The following is a 22058-nucleotide window of genomic DNA, read 5'->3' as shown; positions in this document are numbered from 1 at the left end:
TGGTCTACTATAACCACACAAAATCAGTACCATAACTTTGAGACATCTGGTAGCTTATAGGCCTAATCATTAAATGTGTATCGTTTAATACGCCCGTAAAATACCCCAGAAACCAACATCTTAAGAGAAACTCCAACCAAGGACTGTAGGTTATCTAAGCGATATTCTCCTCTTAAAATGCGCCCATAATATCGGTTTCATCCAACCGCAGTAAACTAACATGTTGGTATAGGGTATCCCTAGTTTCCTGGTCCTTCTCAGTTACTTTAAAACAAGTCGAGAATATTCTCTCGCGATCTATCATTCATAACCATCCTGTCATATTTAATTAACGAATACACATACACAAGTAATAAAGAACAGTAATTATGTTATAATCCTCAACAGACTAATACAAACACCTCTCATTAGGTAATCTTTGGGCATACATGCGTTTGTCAAAATCTGTGTCAGGTTTTGTGAACAATAAATAGTTCCAAACATTCTGTCACAAAAAAGAACCAATTCTGTCCACATGTTTTATCAAACTGGAAGGTACTTGCTGCAGAGCTGAAATACTGCTCAACAATAATCACACAATATGATGTCACACACTTATGCTGTTCTCATTTTTCATGGAGTTAAATTAACACAGGTATGCATATCAACACCATGTTCATAAAATCTATGTAGTAGAAGAAACAGCCAGCTTCTTGAGATGTTCCATGAAAACTTGCAAGCTGACATCATCTGTTAAAACAGGACAGCCACTTTCCTGAAATGTTGAAACAAAAGTAGTTACATACTTTGCTTAAGTTAAGAATATCTAATACTAAGAAGGAATATTTAATATGATGTAATCATCCACTTAAAGATATATGGTAGAAGAAAAGCTATCTCACAGAAAAGACTAACATTTATATTCCATTCACCAACAGAGGGAGTTGTTATACAAAATTTTCATTTAATGTGGCTTCATATACACCAAATCTCTACCTTCTCGCGATTATGCTGCACTAATAGAGTATTTTCTACTATAAAAATTCGTGATTTGTCGTCTATCAAAAAATGACGTCATCAAACAATGTTACGTTATATTTGTTTACTCGGCATTGTTGTACCAACACAACAATGCCGAGTAAACAAATGACTTGAGTAAGACACTAAACTAACCCCCCCCCCGAAGGGGGGAGGATTCGTTTAGTTTCTTACACAAGATTTCAAAACGCAACCAACCCCCCCGAATGGGGGGGTTGGTTTAGTTTCTTATTCAAGATTTTAAAACGCAACCAACTCCCCGAGGAGCTCCGAAAGGAGCGCTCCGCTCTAGTATTAGTTAAAATTACCCCACACTAGCCACATTAATCCCTGATGCAATACGTGCAAACTGAAAATAACACTTTTTTCATTAAAGTTGTTTACAGTTATTTATGCTACATATCCCCTGCAACATATGACATTTAAATGGAACCTTGCTGTACAGTCAGTACCTTTTCTTCACTCAACATAATTATACACTAATGAAGCAAAATAATGGTGCCTGAAACAGGCACATAAATACACAAGAAGCAAATGCAATGCCTTATCTGTGAAGTCACAGGATTACATTCTGAGTAACAGAAATAACAAATGAGGAAAAATGGGTAAATTGTGACATTTTATATGACTACATCTCTTAACTGATGTCGAGAGCATGGCTGGTGTCAGAAGGAAAACTCACATAAATAGTGCTGACTTTTTAAAATAAATAGCTAATAAAGATTATTAAAGATTACTGAATATTTTGAAATACACCGATTCATTTATACAAATACTTTTAAGTACTCAAAAATGCGAGCAAGCATGAAAAGTAAACAGCAACACAATATTCACAGCTAAGATGGGGCTGAGAACTACAGATCTACTTGTAACTAAGTCCCAACTGCATCCATGGGGCAAGATGTACAGAATGAATCACCTGCACAAGTGATAAATGCGGACAGGAAAATGAAGAATGAGTACTGATGAGAACAAGGGGAAGATTGTGTCAATACTACATGAGATATAGCAAAACTTATGTACAGGACAAGTTACGCATTCATTTCACTACCCCACTAAAGAAATCAAATGCCAACCCTGTAAGCAAACACAGCAGGCTATATGAAAACTTATGACAGAAAGAAAAGCCTTGTATTGGAGTCATGTGCTGTCTCCAACATAAATCAACATCTATTTCAGTCATTCATTTAAACCACTGCTATCCAAATGGAGTTCATAGCTGCAAAAACATGGAGTATTACACATTAATTTATAAAAGAGCAGCTGACAGTTAAATTGTATCAGTAAGTGAACATCTAGTAGATAATTACATAATAACTGACATCTGTTTCAGATACTTTGAAAAATTTAATGTTTTGTAACTTCATCCCTTATATTTTAACCTGATGACAGCCATATTGGACTGAAACATACAGTTCAACAAACGGAAACTAATGAACAGTGTGTGTGTGAGTGTGTAAAAGTGACTGAGAATAACAATTAAGAATTCATCAGGTAGGTAAAACTCATTAAGTATCATCCATTTCCACTAATGGACATGGTTTAGTTTATCACAATGGTTTATGTTTAAAGGTTAACATTACATAAAAAATTACATATAAATAATTTGGAACATAATGATACTGTAAAGATTATGAATAATTCTTAAAACAAGAATTCTATTACATGCTGTTTCATGCAATGTAAATTTAAGTACAGGTAAGCCTCGATTTGCGGCGATTCAGAATAACGCCGATTTTGAAACCAGTAAGTCAAAAAGTGGAAAAAATATATTTTACTATTATTTGTAACGTTTTACAATGTATCTCGTACTGATTCTTATAATAAATCGTAATTCTTACATCGCTGATTTTCAATAAAAATTATAAATACAGTCATCTCTGCAAATTACGTATGTTTCGTTAACGCGAATTTGCTCCAATGAGATCGATGAATCGGTAAAAGCTGTTTCTGAAATGCAAACTTTTGCACATGCAAGTTTGCTCTTATGCAATTTCATTCCTGGCGCTTTAAACTTTCAAAGGACTAATTTAATCTCTGCTGAGGTACCGGGTTATTTTTAACTACGCGATTTTCTATAGGTCGGCGTCTTACATGAATGCAACTATCGCATAAGAGCAGAGATGACTGCACACATCAATCACATGAAAAACTTGCAGTCAATCGCGGGGACCAAAGAATTGCCGATTGTAAGTGTACAAAATATATTTTTTAAAATCCCATTATTTTATTTACGTTATTTCAGAGCTTTAAATGTAATGCCATTATATTACTCGTCAATGTTTGGGTGCTGGGAACGCATATCAATGACTTCCCATTGATTTACATTATAAAATAGTTTCAATTTACGCCGATTGCCTTTACGCCGGTTCGTCCAGGAACGCATCCCCGGCGTAAATCGAGGGCTACCTGTATGATCAAAATGAAGACGGAATTGACAGATGTTGAAAATGTTATAATATCCAGTATTTTCATTGCATTATCGGCCAACTGGTCCTCGTGATGGCCAAGTACTTAGTTCTCACCAATTTAATTGTGTCAGCAGGAAACATGAAGATATTATTGCAACTTCTGTGCTCAAATTGGAGAACATGATCTAAATACACAACATGAAATATTTCAAAACTGCCTCCCACCACCAACAGGTTAGAATATAAAAATAACACTACCGTATTTGGAATCGGCATCGCCTGTTGAGAACAAAACGAAAAAAAGTGATAGTGGAACCACGGTTCCGGAGAATTTGACGTAAATACGTCTATACAGAAAGGAAGTTTAAATATTGGCATTATTCTAAATATATCCTTTATACATGCTTTACAATTGAGATAAGTTTGATTAAGACATTACTTATTCAACTTCAATTAGTTACGCTTAAAATGGGTCTATGGTAGATGAATGTAATGTAAACTAATATAATGTAATGTAAGGTAATGTAATGTAAGGTAATGTAAGGTAAGGTAATATATTTTATTATTTAGTGTTCTGTCTGACGACAGGTCCATATGAACAGGATCCTTCCATTCTTTTCTCGGACTGGGACCTGTTCATATACGTTCTTGGCAGATGACCCAGAAGTGGTTTGCCATTGCCTTCTTCTGTGTGTGAATGGAGTAATTGTTGGGATGCCACGGAGAAACCGGGGAAGCCCCCGGAGGAAAACTCCGTGTTGCCTAGACCACGGCCTTGCCCAACACAAGTTATAAATTCGGGCACCGCCGGGAATCGAACCCGAGACCCCCAGGATGTAATGTAATATTTTATAGGTAATAACAATGCTAAGTAAACAGATGACGTTACCTAGGTAACAATAATGCCGAGTAAACAATTGACGTTTCCTAGGTAACAACAATGCCGAGTAAACAGGACTTTCCCTAGGTAACCAGGTTACACTTTTTCGTTTCCCTTTTTCGTTCCACTTTTTCGCCGAATGACCCTTCCTTATAGACGTATTTACGTCAAAAAAACTGTTGAAAAACTAGCCAGGAATAACACATAACAAAATAAGACCACAATGCTTAAATGTTTCCATTAGAGGGTCTACCATAAATTCACTTGTGAGTGTTGGAAATGGGAACTTCATTAAACATACTTATAGATAAAGGGAAATACAACTGACATTTGAATGTTAAATTGGCTAAAAAGTGTCCCATGTATAAGCATTTCAGGAACTTTAAAAAGATAACACATTTACATCATATTTCGCGTTCTATACAGTTTTATTAGCCACAAAAAAGTTGAGCTTTCTGCTCAAACCAGACAATACTAATCTGAACACTCATATAAAGAAGCTGATACAAATAACTGCAAATAAATGGGGGTAGAGGGTGGGAGGGAGAAGAACATAATTATTATTTTGCACGACTGTCAAAAACATTTATCTTTTTTATGAACTTCTTCCCACTTCTCATCCGCAAGCAAAGAAACAAGAAATCTATGAAAAGTGTGGAAAATTGAAAAATCAACCAAAATTAGATTTATTGTCTCAAATAATGCTTTTACCAAATACTAATCTGTGAATATCCCCTACTGGATGAATGAAAAAAATAAAATTGAGTAATGCTATGATAGCAACACACTAAAAATACAAAACCAAAATTATAATACTTACCCTTTCATATTCAAACACGTTCTGATGAGTTTGTGAAGGATTGACTTTTGACAGCAGAAATCGGGCCTGTAAAATGCAAACACAGAATCTATCCTAAGACTAACGTAGTATTCAAATTACATGGTAAACATACTTTACATTCTCTGGGTAAGATTTGCAAGCAGATGTGTGTCTGATAAGAAACTTTATAATTATTCAAGGAATTATTACTCCTGACGTACTTCAAGGAAAACTCGGATATCTCAGCGTTGCATCTGTATAGGTGTTAAACAGTGATATTTTATAATATTTTAAATAGAAAGCTGACTCTTTGTGACTGTGCCTACTGCATTTCTATTCATGTTTATTTATTACCAGTACAAATCTAACACTGATAATACACAACCAAATATACCAGTTATTACATTTTAAGAAAAAATATTTTTCCCTTCTATTCTGTTAGACACATAATAAAGTATTTAAAAAGAGAAAAAAACGCATCTTGATTAAGTCTATACTTTATGTTATGTACCACTTCTTTTGTGCACTGGGCTGTTTTTTTAAAAAACATTATAAACTCTTCTGAGTAGTTCTGAAGATCAAACATCTCATCTCATGCACTTACATACATGCTAAAAAACTTCTGCTGCTGAAACTGTAATACTGACCTGTGAGCTCCCCTGCACTGTATCAATATAGCAAGGCAATGGGAATCGTGTCTGAAGAATTTCTTGTGCATTTTCTATAGGTGCCTGGAGCAGCTTCACGAAGTTCTCACATTCTGGTATATCTTGGTAATATGAAGATCGCCACTGAGCTATGGTCTGAGGAAGTTAAAATTAATATAAAATTCTTAACTGTTCTGTCATTAGAGGAAAATAAATTTCTGAGTAGTTGCTGGGTTTGATGGCAACATAAGAATTGTTACAGGAACCTATAAATATAATTCATAACAATGACTTGAGTGACATCTATACAACTAATTAACAAATAAATCTGTTTCTACAGTAGGGATAGGTTATACTGATTTAAGCAACAATTACCTGTTTTCATCCAGATGCATTTCATGATCCAATTATTATTCATCTAATATGGCTATATTAAGAAATAAATTTCTTCAAAGTAATTGTTAATTTTCTGTAATTGGTTTACTAGAAAACTTCATATTTGGTTCCAGTCAGAGGAATTTTTTGGTCTAAGTGTAATTCAGATTCCTTTATTATTATATGTTACTTCTGGCAGTGCCAAAATTGAGCAAACGTGAGAAAATCATACAAACAACAGTATTTGGGGATTCAACAAGCTGATGCAATACTGCCAAGCTATTGGTTTCCTTGAGTGCTGACCTTGGGGTCTCTATGACACTCTATGATATTTGCCATATTGCTGGTAAAATTAGTTACTTTAATAACACTTTATTATACTTGATAGGTAAGCATGTTTGAAACATTCCACTACAGCAGTGGATTTGATTCCTTACAGCATACATATTACCGTATTATCCCTTCGCATCCAGCATATACATTTTAAAACTGTAAATAACCCTACCTTTCCATGGAAGATGAGTATCAGAAAGAATGTGTCCATAAAGAGAATACGGTCAGGCTGTATACTGCTAGTGTCCAAAAGTACAGGCTCGGGTGGCTTATTTAAGCTGTAGCTGTATAGTATTGGTTGGATCATAGGGAGAGACTGGGTCACATCCTCTCTCATTAACATAAGTCTGTAAAAATACTTCAAATTAATTCCTTAAACAATGAAAGCTACATGTAATGACTTACTTTTAAAAATTACATGTCCCTAATCTAAATAAATAGGTAACAAACAAACAAAAAATTAAATCTCGTAATATAATACAAGCCCTCAATTTGATCGCATTTGATCATATGTCATGTGAGTTCCTACAAGAGCCTTAACCTTCAGATTAGAATCGTGACAATGGATCACCTGTAGGAGCCCATGTGATTATCGATCACACACTCTTCTCCACTGCCTCATTTCAGCCAAAAGATGTTCAGTAGTTCATACACTCTTGGTATGAATGTGCATTGGCATTACATTCTTCAAAGTATCGTTGCACCAGTTCATCCTCATTAAATTACAGCATGAATGGTTCAAGAATTGAAACAATGACTGATGTTATCGCAATATCAAAAGAGACCGTTCCACAATTGTGCCTTCCAGAAACTATGCTCCAGACACTGTACTGTTTTATAACTGAACAAAGTTGCTTAACCATTACCAGATTTCTTTACAGCCCAGGAATTATTATTTTGAGAACCCACACAACATGACAAATGAAATCAAATTATGTCAGTTCTAAATATAGGTCTCCAGTATGAGGAACAGTCAGATGACTTTGAAACCAAACACAATATTCCACGCACTTCCTAAAATCTAGAACAATAAATTGGTAAACCATTTTTACCTTGCATAGCAAAGCCTCACAATGAAGAACTGTTCTACAAGACTACAAATATTTGTTTATGCACAACTGTTTTAAAGTTTCATTAAGAATGAGAAGAACATTCTTCGTATCTTTTGCCACTGAATGAGTGTTCCATTTCATCCACATCACATACTATTGATACATAATGCACAAACTCTTCTGCTATGAATACAATGAATAAAAATGTAAAAGTGAAGTCAACAACCAATCTAGTTGAACATTCTGTTTTCCTTACCTGTAGTAGGATGTTTCATCAGGGCTATTATTGAAAACTTGGAGAAAATGTGACCGCCGTAGGTGAAACATAAATTGTGGATAAAGAGTAAAATTCTCTGGTAGCCAGAAGCTGTTTGGTTCATCTTTTGCATATTGGCCAAACTTCTTACACTATGGAAAACAAAATCAATTTATGAATTACATTTATATATCATTTAAATATATATATATATACACACACATACATACATATAATTTATTGTATTCCTGAAATTATATAACACAGACAACTTTCCTCAACATTTTACTTACAAGTGTGATGAGCGTGCGATCTACCCATTTTAACACATTTGGATCAGCACTTGTCTCTGCTATATACACAACCATCCTGGCCATTAACACAGCTGCAGCTTCTTGGTCGAATCCAGCGCTTATATGATGTAAATTGGTTGAAGCATCTTCCCACCTTGAGAACAAATGAGCTCACAACGTACTGAATTGTACAGACAAGAAACAGTTTCCCCGTATAGCACAATGTTATTTATACCACCATTTTCACCTCAGAATTTCAAATTTTGATTGATTCCCTACAGTATGACTACGCATTGTTGGTGAAGACTAGTGGGTAGCGATTTGACTGTACGAGTTTCAGTAATCTGAGGAAAACAGTGTACTGATCCAACAACATTATCAGTAGACACAGAAATTTTTAAGGAAACATATGAGTAACTTGCATGAACCTTGTGTCCACATTAACATTATAGATTTTTAGTTATACCTGGCACCATTACAAACCAACCAACCAACAATTCTAAACCATAAAAGTATTTGCCTTAGAAACTATGAAGAAGAGTTTGTAAATGGACAGTAAGACAAGAATCTCTACTATTCTGTACACAAAGCCAATATTTACACATACAAAAAGCAGAAGAGGAAAAATAAAATTCACAGTTAAGAATGCAAAGAGCAATATTAAAGTTGCACATTGCTTACTTTCTAGATATCGTTGTGACTCGTATGCGGCTCTGTCCACTGGAATGCTGATACTGTGTGATCATTTGGATATAGCCTTTACCTCCTTGAGGTATCGGTGCAGAATGCTGAACATGAAGAAGTAAAACGTATAATTATAAAGGCATGTTAAAAGAAACCCTTTGACAATTTTCAGATTCACTTGACGTATACTGTAACATTATTTGCTTTATGACAACCTTTCTGGTTACATGATTCAATCTCAGTAGGTCATCTTCTACATTTTCTCTGAATTAGCGCAAAGCTCCTTTAGTCTATCAATTTCTGTTGATATTTAATACTTCGTTTTTCAGTGTTTCTTTCTCTTCTGTTAAATAGGTCTGATGTTTTAGTTCTTTACGTCGCTGTTCAGAGGCCAACTGTTATTGGTCACTCAACTTTCTACGTCCAGCCCAAAACATGTAAATCGATCATAAAGTCAGTTTTCGTAATCGTAATATATCTAATGAGTATTATAACTTGAATGGGTAGTATTATTAGTATCAGTTTACATTCTTGTTGTTGGTACTTCAAATAGCTGATAACGTCTTCTTTCACTTTTCTTCATTCCTTAAATAGGTCTGAAGCATCATTTGCTCACCAACACAACAACGCCGAGTAAACAAATGGCTACAAATTGGTTGGTGACGACGACAAATCACAAATTTTTATAATATAAAAGAATACAGTGTTTAGGACACAATTCATTATACTACTGGTCAATGCTACATTCCCTTGTGAAGTCAATGATATTATATTCAATTTTATGGGTGCTGTGCAGTATTCTTGATGCAGGCAATACTGTATCATACGTGGGAATTGGCAATGAGACATAAAACATAATTCTAAAATATGAAAGTTACAAATAAACATTAGTAACTTAAAAGTTCATAATTCATTTTTGATATTCCTATTAACCGTACATTTTACTGTTGGCTTATACTTATTTCATAATACATTTAAAAAATGGTGTTCAGTTGTTTTTGTTGTTGGAGATGGGGCAAGTGTGTACACAATTTGTCATATATCTGATAACACACAACCATGTTCCAGGGTTTAGCATGTGTAATAGCGCCAATGGCAGTAGCTTTTCTGTGGATACAAAACTTGAATGTGTTTTGATTTCTGTACATGTTTTACCAAATAAACTTGTTTGGATCTTATTTTCCTTTTGACTGTAAACATAATATAGAATGTATGTTTTATGACTGACATGCTCAAGTACTGAGTGTAAAGTCTGCATATAATTTTACCATAAGACTGTCAATCAACAGTGAGATGAACTGTCCTAGACACTATTATTATAAATAAATAAATAAAATAAAAGAGGTGCCCAAAGATGACAGTTTTGAAATGGCCAGAAAGGCTATTTATCAAACAAATAAGGCAAGCATGTGAACTGTTTGAAATGATACTGATAAATGTACTGTGTGTGTGCATGTGGGGTTAAAATATGGATTACAGTTATTAATTTTACACTTATGATACCAATATAGGATGATAAGATAATGTTACATGTGTTCCTTACTTTTTACACTTTTACTTATATACAGACAGTAGTATCTAATGACATGTGAACATTTTATAATCACAATTACCTGATTCACAACTTCAAAGAAAAGTGCACATGTTGAATTTGGATTAAATGTACAGAACTTCCACCGGCAAGTATTTCCCATTCCTATTTCTGTGTCTGATACACATGGTCCTTTCACATTAAGGGACACACATGAACCAATGGCTCCTGACACTGAAATTACAGAAAAAAAATTAACCTAATACGTTGCTCTGCCACACTTTGAAATTTAGTTTCTTCTTAAATTCAATATACAACCACAGTACAGTGGAAGTTTCTGATAACTACTGATCTCATAATCACAATTAAAGCATTTTTTTATACATAATCCTTTGACATGCAGATTTTAGTTTAGCATAACCATTGGTTACATATTTTATTCAGCATTATAATTATTCCAGAAATTCACTCATTTGGAGTTATTCTTCCTTCCCCCCCAATGTACCTTTCAATTCTCTTGATGTCTTCACTTCTAGGGTCCCATTAAAAGCCATTTTGAGTTCACCTTTCTGGTCTCTAGAAAATACTCTCTGAAATGTTTGTTTAAATAGTGATGAGTTGAAGCAATCACCCATAACCATGTGGCCACTGAAAAAATGAAATGACTACTAATGCAATGTTTTACACTAAAGTACATGATAAATATGACATCATTACCTAGAAATACTTTGGTGTAGTTAAATAACCTGAAAGTTTCACTGCTACAGAATTACACACATTTATCTTATGAACAAAATTCACATTGTGAAAAGAAGTTTCATGTACATAATCATTTTGAATATAACAAAAGAAGAAAACAAGATACAGTTCATAATCAACATTTTTTCTTTAAAGATTTTAAACTTTCTAAATGAACTGTTAATATGATTGCATGTCAGCTTCTGGCAGAACTATTTGATCATTACATACATTTAATTCCATGCTACTATCTGGCAGTGATTACATGCTGCAACCACAGACATTAAAAAAATTATGTAAACCCCATGCATCAACTACAAGGATCAGTATTACGACAGTAAAGTATTTTGGAACTCACCCTGTAGAGTAACAGCACTGCTTCATTTCCAACAGACCTGTTTGGTCCAGAGCACATGAATAAATATCTATAGCGTGACCATTTATTGCCGCACGCATGGCCAGAGACTCATAATGTTTTATGGCCTTCTTCATGTACGTCGCATTATCTCCATGGATGTCATGATGTGACCTGATTGGTTGGCGAAGATCATCATTCACCACTTGGCCAGGTCCTTGAGAGCAAGGCCCTGCTACAAATAACATGATCCTTGCTCCTGTATTTGGGCATGTGCACTGCAAAGAACAAACAGTTATCCAGAGGAATGAACCAAGAGAGTTTCTTGCATGTCAATATCACATATATGCTACAAAATGTGTTTACCCTCCAACTCAAATAGTGCTGTACTACCTTTTTTGAAGTCTGAAGCCAATGTGAACCTCTGTGGCCAATTTTACACAATGTATGAGTTTATTAAACTTTTACAGCTGCTAATTAAATCACAACTGTGTTTAATATACCAGCAGCTTACAATATATGATCTGGAAGAATTCTAAAGGTTAAAGAGAATTTATTAATATTTTCTAAAATTTAGAATTTAATTTTTGTTAAAATTATTTCAAAATAAGTTTCAAAGTAATTAAATTTCCATTTCTTAAACTGAAATTTTAATAAAATTAATTAACAAACATACAATTATTTAGCAAATTGGAAGGAAATAAAAATGTAATTACTCAGATATCCACTATACATACCACATAGCATTTTGTCCTGGCACTATTAAACTGGTCCAAAGAAATTTGAAAGCAGAGCACAAACAATAAACAAACGTTATTAAATTTAATTATCACAAACGGTGTCTTAAAGTCTGATTCAAATAATTATAGCAAAACCTATGAGAATAACCATTACACCACAAAGAATTTTATCAAAGTGAAAGACCAAAAAGTGTATCTCATCAAAATTATCAGAAAGCTACGAGAATCTAAAACCTCTACTTCAATGACCTTTAATAACAGCATTCTTCAGCCATGCAATGAAAAATGTTGCTGGCTTGTTACACTATCTAACTGTATACCATAGGTATAAACAGAACCAGGAAGAAGATACAAAAAATTGTTAATATGCGATGTAATCTTTTCTAATTTAGAATTAGTCCTGAAACAACAGATTCTTTAAGGCATTTGGCGGGGCTCAATGGAGAGGGGATCAGCACAATGCAAGGCCTCTACCTACACAGAACAACACAACACAGAGGAAGATGGATATAAATCCATGCACTAAGTGATTCAAACTCGCAAACAAGCTGAAATCATTTAGGACCATATGTTCCAAAGATCACAAAGCCAATATAACTGAAACTTCAAAGTTATAAACTCACATGTAAGAAAATACAAATCTGCTACAAGACTGTTCATGTAGGTATCCATCCAGTCTGTCACAACTACGTTGGACAATGACTATTTTATAAGATTTTTTTTATATTCATGGTGCTTCATGAACTAAGTTATACATTTCTGCCATGCTACAAAAAAGTATTTAACACAAATCTAAAAGAATTTTAAGTAGTTACAGCAACGTTACTGAGATGCACTAGAGATCCAGTAAAAGCCTTTGGTGGCGGGTTTATATCTCAACTGTTGCCACTAACAGCGTAACAGCTCCAGAGAGCCAAAGCCGACTAGCTTGACTGCTGGCCTCCCTTTCATATGCCTAAGCAGAGATGAACGATCACCCAACCAGATATAGGTTGACGTGTGGTCAGCACGACGAACCACCAGCCATTACTAATTTTCCTGACCAGATTACGCTACTCATTGTAGCTCCCCAATTTCCTCACAATGCTGGGTTGGCACCGGTCCCATACACTGGTCGAAAGCTCATGAGAAAATTTCTTTTCCCCCGAGATTTGAACCAGCGCGCATTCCGTATCGCCGGTCCGAAGCATGGTGCCTCAGACCGTGCTAATATTCCCCAAATAAGGGACAATGTCCAACATAACTGTGATGCACAGAATCAGCCATTGCCACAAATATTTAGATAACTGTAACCATTGTAAGACATAATAAACTCAAATGTCTTGACATTCTTTGATGAGTCTTATCAATACAAAATAAAAGCAGCCTGACAAAAGAAAGCAATGATTTACCATGACAGTAGTGATTTCAGAAACAGGAGTCAAACCAAGAGAAACCTACAAAAAATAAATTAAAGTGAAGAAAATATTTATATACAATCAAAAGAGAAATGTGGCAATATAAACACCTCATGACTAGACCACCTCAATGTAATTAATATTACTTGCCTCCAGTAATCCAACAGCAATGGACAGAGCAACACCTGTAGATCGGAGTGACCGTTTATCTTGGGCCACTGGCCAAGGATCACGCTGTAGCTCTCCAAGTAAATCAGTAAGGCTCATGTCACATTCGTAAACTGGCTGCAGAAACCTGATAACAAATATCTAACATATACAAAAGACAAATCTGCTTACATTATCAGTTTTCACATGCCACGATTAATTATGTTTGTCTTCACTTGAATCATATCTTTGTGATATACGTCCTTTCTTGCTTGTAGATATGTGGCTACGTAACACTGTAAGCATATATAATGAGCATGATATACCTGTTAGCTGGTGGTAACACCTGTCCTCCAGGACTTCGATTTTGCTGCTGCTGAGGTGCACTGAATTTATAGATTCTTAGCATATCCTGAATCTGCTTTGCTGTGTAATCTTTAGTGCCCCTAAAAGCATAGCTTTTTGAAATTCCTTTGCAGCCCAGCTCATGCAAGTATACTATTTTTCCAAATGTGATGAGACCAATAAGAGCATTAGGAGGAAGTAAACTAAGAGACATTTGAAGAGTATCTTTCAGTGCACTTAAATCTTCATCATCAATACATGTGTCCACCACTAGGAGGAAAATGAGTGGTAAATGTTGTGCATGCTGAAAAATTGAAAATTAACATTAATCAAAACATGTAATTTAAAAAAGAGATAACATAACAGCATTATCATTAACATCACTGTTTGAGCCATCTGACCATTTCAAACTCCATTATTTTTAAAACCAGCTTAACTCTCTCAATAACATGCGCCATACTAACATGGACATTACCACAGACAAAGAAGTTGGTGGGGGCCTGTCTTTAGTAATATAACATTAACTGACAAGCAGCATGGAGAGCCATGTAAAGACTTGAAGGTGGGAGTCTGTTTTCAAATGGTAATCATTCTTTTTTATGTTGGCAAACGAAAAGAAGAATATTATTCACAAAAGTCAACAACTATTACTAATTGTACACACGACAGGCTTTCATACAGACTTTTGTGGGGAAGATACATTACATTTTCTGTAATTTCTGACACTTATTTATGTTCATTTGTTCATAAATGACCTTTTGAGGCATATAATAAAGTGTAGTATGGAAGATATCAGATTAGTTCTAGAACAAGTAAATATATAGCCTATTCTGTGCAAAATCTATGACAGCATTTGACAAAGGATTTTAACTTGCATTATGAAACTAAATATTTGTAGTCTGCAGGAATTATGGAGCATATTTTAAGCACTATCATACTTGACTGGAGCAACTTAAAAAAATAAAATAAAATAAAACTCCTCAGAGCAGTGAAGATTTGAGACCTTCACACCATGATTATTCACAAACATTTTATCTGAATCAGATCACTCTTAGTTCAACCTTTATGTAACCAAATACACGTGGCTTTAGCAACACTGTTCAACTATATTCCACGAAAGAAAAATGGTGCCATGACAGTACTTACAGTGTTGACATATTCAATGGTAGAAAACTTTGGAATGAGTTCGGTTGGTCGATACTGTTCTGATATTGCAGCATACTGTGGTGGAAACTGAAATACGACAATACCTCAAATTATCAAATATCCTTACTCAATAAAAACTGCTATTTACAAGCGAATTTTCTGCAAATATTCAGATTTCCTGTCACCTAAGGGTTCATTAACAATTCACTCACACTGAAAACTCAATGATATTGATATTTTGGGATAAGCATGCCTGCACATATAGAAAACCCATTTTTTACTGTGTTTTAGAAGCATATTACTTCCTTCCTTACTGAACATGGTCAACAGAGTAACAACTAAGTGAACATTTGAATATTATGGAATATGTGTACAATGCCTTTCTGTTTTAATGACAGAAAACTCATTAAATAATAAATCAGTGTCTACTCACAGGATTCCTTTGTAAGCAAAAATTGCACACCCAGAATTTAGCATGATAGTCCACCCCACACAAAGGGTTGAGAATTGCTCTACATGTCCTCTGCCTGCACAACACTGGGTCATTTTGAATTGGAGATAAATCTGAAATATAGTTACACCATCACTTCAACGACCGAAGTTACATATATCACATTTCTTAGGTTATGTATTCTTTTTTTACTATAAAAATTCGTGATTTATCGTCTATCAAAAAATGACGTCATCAAACAATGTTACGCTATATTTGTTTACTCGGCATTGTTGTACGAACACAACAATGCCGAATAAACAAATGACTCGACAAATGACTTGAGTAAGACACTAAACTAACCCCCCCCCCCCCCCCGAAGGGGTATAGTTTCTTACTGAAGATTTTAAAACGCAACCAACCCCCCCGAAGGGGGGTAGGTCAAGTGTTTTAACCCCCCCATTCGGGTGGTTGGTTTAGTTTCTTGCTCAAGATTTTAAAACGCAAAAAAAACCCGAAGGGGGGTTAGTTTAGTTTCTTACTCAAGGGTTAAAACACTTGAATGAGACACTAAACTAACCCCCCTTCGGAGGGTTAGTTTAGTGTCTTACTCAAGATTTTAAAACACAACCAACCCTGTTGGTCAAGTGTTTTAACCCTCCATTCGGGGGGGGGGGGTTAATTTATTTTCTTACTCAAGATTTTAAAACGCAACCAACCAACCCCCCTCCCGATTCTTATACAAGATTTTAAAACGCAACCAACCCCCCCCCCCTGTTTATTGGTTGCTTTTTAAACACTTGACCAACCCCCCGGGGGGTTGGTAAAGTGTTTTAACCCTCCATTCGGGGGGGGGGGTGTTAGTTTAGTTTCTTACACAAGATTTTAAAACGCAACCAACCCCCCCGAGGAGCTCCGAAAGGAGCGCTCTGCTCTAGTGTATAAAAATGTGTGACACGAGGATGTGTTCAGTTAGGTCCTTAGATCAACTGCCTTTTGTTTGTACAGTTCAATGCAAACTTTATTATTATGTAAAAGTAATTTTAAAATAAATGTGTTAGCAGGATATAATTATGTAGGTAATTTCCTATCTGCATGTCAGTAGCATTTCATGTTGGGAGTGAGACTAGAATGGTGACACTCAGGCAAAATAAGGCACTGGGAAGATAAGTTAAGAGAGTAGAGGAGAGGGTACAGAATAAAGAGGGCAGGACATAACATGCAGCTTCTAAAACTTTTCTAATGGTATTTGATCAACACAACGTGTCATGAACAATTTTTTGCTCCTATAAAAAGGGGGGGGGGGTTGAGATAGTGTTGTAGTTCTTCCTTTATTTTGCTTTGAAAATGAGAAAAATATTATTGTATGCAAGATGACCACAAAGCCTTGTACTTAAATAAATCCCCATGTAGTGAACACCATTTTACCTCAAATTTGAGGTTATCGTGGTGGTGGTGATGTTTTTACCTGTTCTCTCCTTTAATGGCAGATACAAACAGCCAAGTGGTACAACTAAATGTGTTGTCTCTAGTCGACTTGATGGCCAAATATTCCATGTAAATCGTACTCCATCACGATCTTCTTCCTGCTTGATGAATTTCTCAAGTTGTGTTGTCATCCTTGAGAATAAACCACAAAATGAATCCGAAGAAAATGCCCTTGATACTTCTCAGAATAACAAAGGAGATTTTAAAAGCCTGTATGTGAATAAGATCTGATAAATACAATCCAACATCATTTTTCTTTATACTTGGCATCGAGTGTGGCTTAAAGAGGAAAGGGTCGCAGTACAACACAAACAGAATGGTAGGTTACACGCTTCTCTTCTCCCATGCGTGTCACATGCCTCGCCCACCTTATTGTCCTTCGATTTAATCATCCTAACAATATCAGGTTAGAAGATTTCTGTCTTCTGGGTTGTTGGACTGTGTAGTCTGGTCGATGTTTACCAACGTTTCAGAGGTCATACTGCCTCCGTCATAAGGGCGATTCATCCTCTGAAACGTTGGTAAACATCGACCAGACTACACAGCGCAATAACCCAGAAGACAGAAATCTTCATACTCACCGCTGTGAAAACCTCAAATATTACAATATCAGGTTAGGATTACAGGCCGTGTTGCTCATCTTTATACAATTTTCTCAATAATCTGGCACCATCCCTTTTAGGTCCATATATCTTCCTCAACACTCTGCTCTTAAAGACCCTCAATCTATGTTCCTCCCTCAAAATGAGAGACCATGTTTCGCACCCATACATCACAACTGGTAAAAAATTATGCTGAGATACTGGATACTGGGAACGACCCGTTCTTCAAGTGCCTGAGCACTGCGGGTCCCAACTTTTTTCGTTGGTTTGATCTATAGACATTCGGTAGGTCTCCTTGGACGAGGGATCGGCCCGTCGGAAGGCCTCTACCTGTACACAGGACAGCACAACACACAGAAAAACGCGGACAAACATCCGTGGCTTGTGTGGGATTCGAATCCACGGTCCCAGCGACCAATCGGCACAAGGCCCACGCCTTAGACCGCGCGGCCACTACGGACCCCGGCAAAATTATACTATGCTTAATTTTCATCTTAATTTACTTTTGATATGAGACGGAGGGACAAAAGATTTTGCAATGAATTATAGCAAGCACTCCCTGGATTTAATCTGCTGTTGCAGGATATAAAGAAGAGTCATCGATAATTAGCCTTACAAAAGTGAAATAAAAATTCTCCACAGTTCCATAAACCGCATTAATAATGTCGATGTATCAAGATATGTAAAGTGTTAGAATTATTATTCAGAATATATAACCCATTTCTTAACATCCATACATTTTTATTAAGATTCTGGGCTACGAAACACGTTTTATTCTTTTAAAATTGTAAAACGTGAATTACCTAATGGAATATTATTTTACTGTGAATGATGCCGTCAAAAACAGCAGTCTATTTAATATTACTTGAAATTGTGTTAGAAAGACGACAAGCCTAATTCTCTTACAAAAATTTACAAATGCATAAGAAAACATGTAAATGTGAGGAATAATAATAATAATAATAATAGTAAATAGGAATCCCTTACCTCAAACTTTGTTCAATAGTAAGAGACCTCAATGTCCACCGGCAATTACCAATTTAATTAAAAATAAAATGGAGAGAGTGGAGGGCAGTATCACAGATTTCTTAATAATTCGTATATAAGGAAAGTACTTGTTATATTCTAAACGGTTTTTAACAGCACAAAATTATCTAGTCTACGACGCACTTCTTCTACAAGCGATTCACAGATACGTTCTTTCGACACCGACAAAAGCAGATTATTGACGGCAATAATGAAACTCAACAATTCCGAGTAAACAGATGACGTAATAATTAGTAAAGGAATGGAGTGCAATACGGTTCATTCAGGCTATTATACTGCATGTATAAGAAACAAGAAAAGAGACTTATGGCACGCTCAACCCTCATTGTTGCAGGCGTCGGTTAGAAGCTCCAATAATTTTTCTTGCATTGTTATTCACGCAGGACTTCATATAAAAGCTGACCATTGTTGGTCCAAACAGTTAAAACACACAAAGAGAATTATTCTGACTTATAATTTGGTTACATTCAATCATAAATGTGTTTTTTCCTGGGAAATGATTTGACTGACTAAAGTCACAAGCCCGAAAACTGTATACATACATACATACATACAGAAGATGAATTTGTAAGAAACTGTCGTATTTCCCCTTAGTAAATACCGCAGAGTCTACTGGTCATGTGTAAACTCGAGATTGGGGGTTGTCGTTTCTTTACTCGTTTGCTTGTGGCTCGTGAAGATGAAACCTAGTGTAATTATTCCTTAAGACAAATCAGAGAACACAGGAAGGTCTGAACGCTGGAAAAATCGTCCTGAGTTCGATTTTCGGCAAGGGCGGTTCCCTTAACTCGGAAACTAAGCGAGACAGACAACGGCCCCAGGATCAGAGATTTCTGCCTCGAAGAGGAGATTACGGAAACAAAGGCCTCAACACTGGGTTCGACTCCTAACAAGAAGAAAGGTTTCTCTTGACAGGAACGCGACCGCGATAAAAGAACGCCGTAGAGGCAAAATTCTTTCGTTTCGGAGAAGAAATTGCAGGATCTAAGGTCACAGACCCGAAAGCAGTCCTTGGTTCAAGTCTCTCCTAAGATGTTGAAGCAAACAAGCAATAAAAATGGCGTTTTGGAGACTGGAGTCTCTCTCCGTCTCAAGGTAAAAATCCGACTCCGTTGGGCCCAATCCATAGAGCTAGTCCCTGTCTGTGGACGTAGCAGTACCAGAAAGCTAAGGACAAAAACTGCAGAGTCCTGCGCAAGCGCAAGACATCGTACCTTTCTTGACAACATCATTCCTGCGTAAGGAACACATTGCCGGAAATTTTAAACAGAGCGTTACAACTGAGGAATAGCTCGGAAAACCTCACTCATTCCCAACTTTCTACTAGCGTCAAGTAAATTTCTGTGATCTTCTTTAACAAAATAGTAGTTACTAAATTGAATTTCAAATATGTCTAGTCTAAACATATTATGCCTCGAATCTATTAAAAAGTTTTCCGGCGTCCTTTAACAAAGCAGGATCACGTACATTTACCTTCTACGATTTTAATTCCCACAAACATAATTTATTTTCCTTCACTACAATGCCAGCAGTTAATATGAATATTTCATACTTGCCAGTTGGTTCATCATCGTTTAGAACTGAAAAGCAACAAGCGACTATGGATACTATTACGCACTGAATTCAAGGACAACGCCTTAGTTTTCACGACCCTTCGAACAGAGCGGTAGTCCGTGCATGTAACATCAGCGTCAGAAAATTTTAACGCTTCATTCTGTATTTATGGGTTACACTGTAAGCACTGATTATTTGGAATTCTTAAATATTTTTTAGACCATCTTCGGATTAAACCAATTACGAAATTAATTCCCGATACTTTTTTCTTTTTGCTGTAAAAGTATTTACCATAAATGCAGACAATATTTGAAGTACAACAACCTCGTGCTGCAAAAAACCGTTTAATTTGCAATTCTACCTCAAATTGTTCAGAATTCGTGACGGCACAAATTAAATCAGACAATCGAGTGATGGCAGTGACACGACATAAATACAACCATCTGCTATCCTTTCTTAAAGGCAAAGGTGGCTACAGATTTCCTCTGGTAGCCACCATTACAAACGTAAAGTCCTCCAGATTCAACGTGATCTTCCATATGGCGTTGCTGGCATGTGAATGTTTAATTACACACCAACCCTCGCGATTCCACAGACAATTACAAATGCAATTGCAAATAATTATAACAATAAAAATGTATAGGAATTCCTTACCTCATACGTTGTTCAATAGTAACAGACCTCGATGTCCACCGGCAATCATAAATTGAATCAAAATTAAAATGGAGAGAGTGGAGGGCAGTATCACAGATTTCTTAATAATTCGTATATAAGGAAAGTACTTGTGATATTCTAAAGGTGTCTAACAGCACAAAATTCTGTAGTCTACGACGCACTTCTTCTACAAGCGATTCACTGCTCAGTTCTTTCCGCAATAACAAAGCGGATTGTTGACGGCAGTAATGTAACACAACAATGCAGAGTAAAGAATGACGTAACAATTAGCTTCTTAGGTAAAGGAATGGAGTGCAATACGGTTCATTCGGGCTATTATACTGCATGCATAATATATGAGAAAAGTGCCTTACGGCATGCTCAGCTAATACTGTGGGTTAGATATTCCAATAATATTTTTTGCATTGTTATGCCCGCAAGAGTTAATATAAAAGCTGGCCATTGTCGGACCATATTTACACAATGTTGGTAATTCAAAAAATACAAAGATAATTACTCTAACTTATAATTTGGTTAGATTCAATTATAAATGTAAGAAGTCAATAATTAATACTAAGTACTTTCCCTATAAGAAAGAAATAAAAAAATAACCGGAAAGGACGTGAAGAAAACTACAATTCAAATTTCCCTTATTTAAAAATAACGCCCGGTTTCAGTATACAGGTCCAAGTCCAAGCAGCTCTGAATGTAAAGTACATGGTAACGAAGTAGACAGACGGGACGTGACCTCCAGGTAAGGCGTTAATTCTTTTCGCAGTTCCTTAACAGTTAACACAGAGGGAGGTTCGGGGAAAATGACCCGCAATAATGTGGGGCATCTTACCCAAAGTGTTGATATCACGTGACTCGCCAAGAAAATGGTAAACTGTGAGAAAAAAATATGTAACTTATTCCCTTGCTTCTGCAAGAAACACATAACAACAGTTATTATTTCACTTGCCTTCGCTTTCACTAACTATGACTCCGCGAACGGAAAAATTTTCACCCTCGGCAATGGCATGTAACAAATATAACCCGGTGTCCTACGTGAGCGATTAAATGCGAGCGGTGCGAGTTACGTGGGTGAAGCGGAAATATCAAACTGGCTGTTTGTGC

At 35.9% G+C, this 22058-nt stretch overlaps 1 protein-coding gene across 2 annotated transcripts; it reads right to left on the bottom strand.

The window, feature by feature from the left end:
* Nucleotides 1–298: 298 nt before the first annotated feature.
* Nucleotides 299–21171, bottom strand: LOC110835482 (protein transport protein Sec23A). 2 transcript variants are annotated; one of them, XM_022075716.2, is made up of 16 exons: nt 20943–21171; nt 17066–17217; nt 15601–15731; nt 15168–15254; nt 14003–14325; nt 13680–13824; nt 11396–11670; nt 10805–10947; nt 10382–10533; nt 8766–8872; nt 8085–8238; nt 7792–7943; nt 6656–6830; nt 5776–5931; nt 5129–5194; nt 299–754 (listed from the first exon to the last, which is right to left on the bottom strand). In XM_022075716.2, the coding sequence occupies exons 1-16, from the start codon at nt 20945–20947 to the stop codon at nt 665–667; spliced, it is 2313 nt and encodes a 770-aa protein (XP_021931408.1). In that variant the 5' UTR covers nt 20948–21171; the 3' UTR covers nt 299–664. The 2 variants fall into 2 exon arrangements, with proteins under 2 accessions (XP_021931408.1, XP_021931409.1); XM_022075717.2 differs by lacking the exon at nt 20943–21171 and adding an exon at nt 18675–18909.
* Between the last annotated feature and the right edge of the window lie 887 nt (nt 21172–22058).

The sequence above is a fragment of the Zootermopsis nevadensis genome, unplaced genomic scaffold (assembly GCF_977971745.1).
Source record: "Zootermopsis nevadensis isolate Lab colony 2312 unplaced genomic scaffold, Znev_1.0 Znev_ptg000029l, whole genome shotgun sequence".
In the NCBI taxonomy this organism is placed as follows: Eukaryota; Metazoa; Arthropoda; class Insecta; order Blattodea; family Termopsidae; genus Zootermopsis; species Zootermopsis nevadensis.
The sequence above is the reverse complement of the archived record's forward strand: the minus strand, read 5'-3'. Positions and strand labels throughout refer to the sequence as shown.

What these genes read in the sequence shown, in the direction of transcription:
- LOC110835482 (XM_022075716.2), bottom strand. An exon ending in GCCATTAAAGGAGAGAACAG is followed by an intron (nt 15,732 to 17,065) that starts GTAAAAACATCA and finishes ACTATATTTCAG; the next exon opens with ATTTATCTCCAATTCAAAAT. An exon ending in TACTCATCTTCCATGGAAAG is followed by an intron (nt 5,932 to 6,655) that starts GTAGGGTTATTT and finishes TAACTTCCTCAG; the next exon opens with ACCATAGCTCAGTGGCGATC.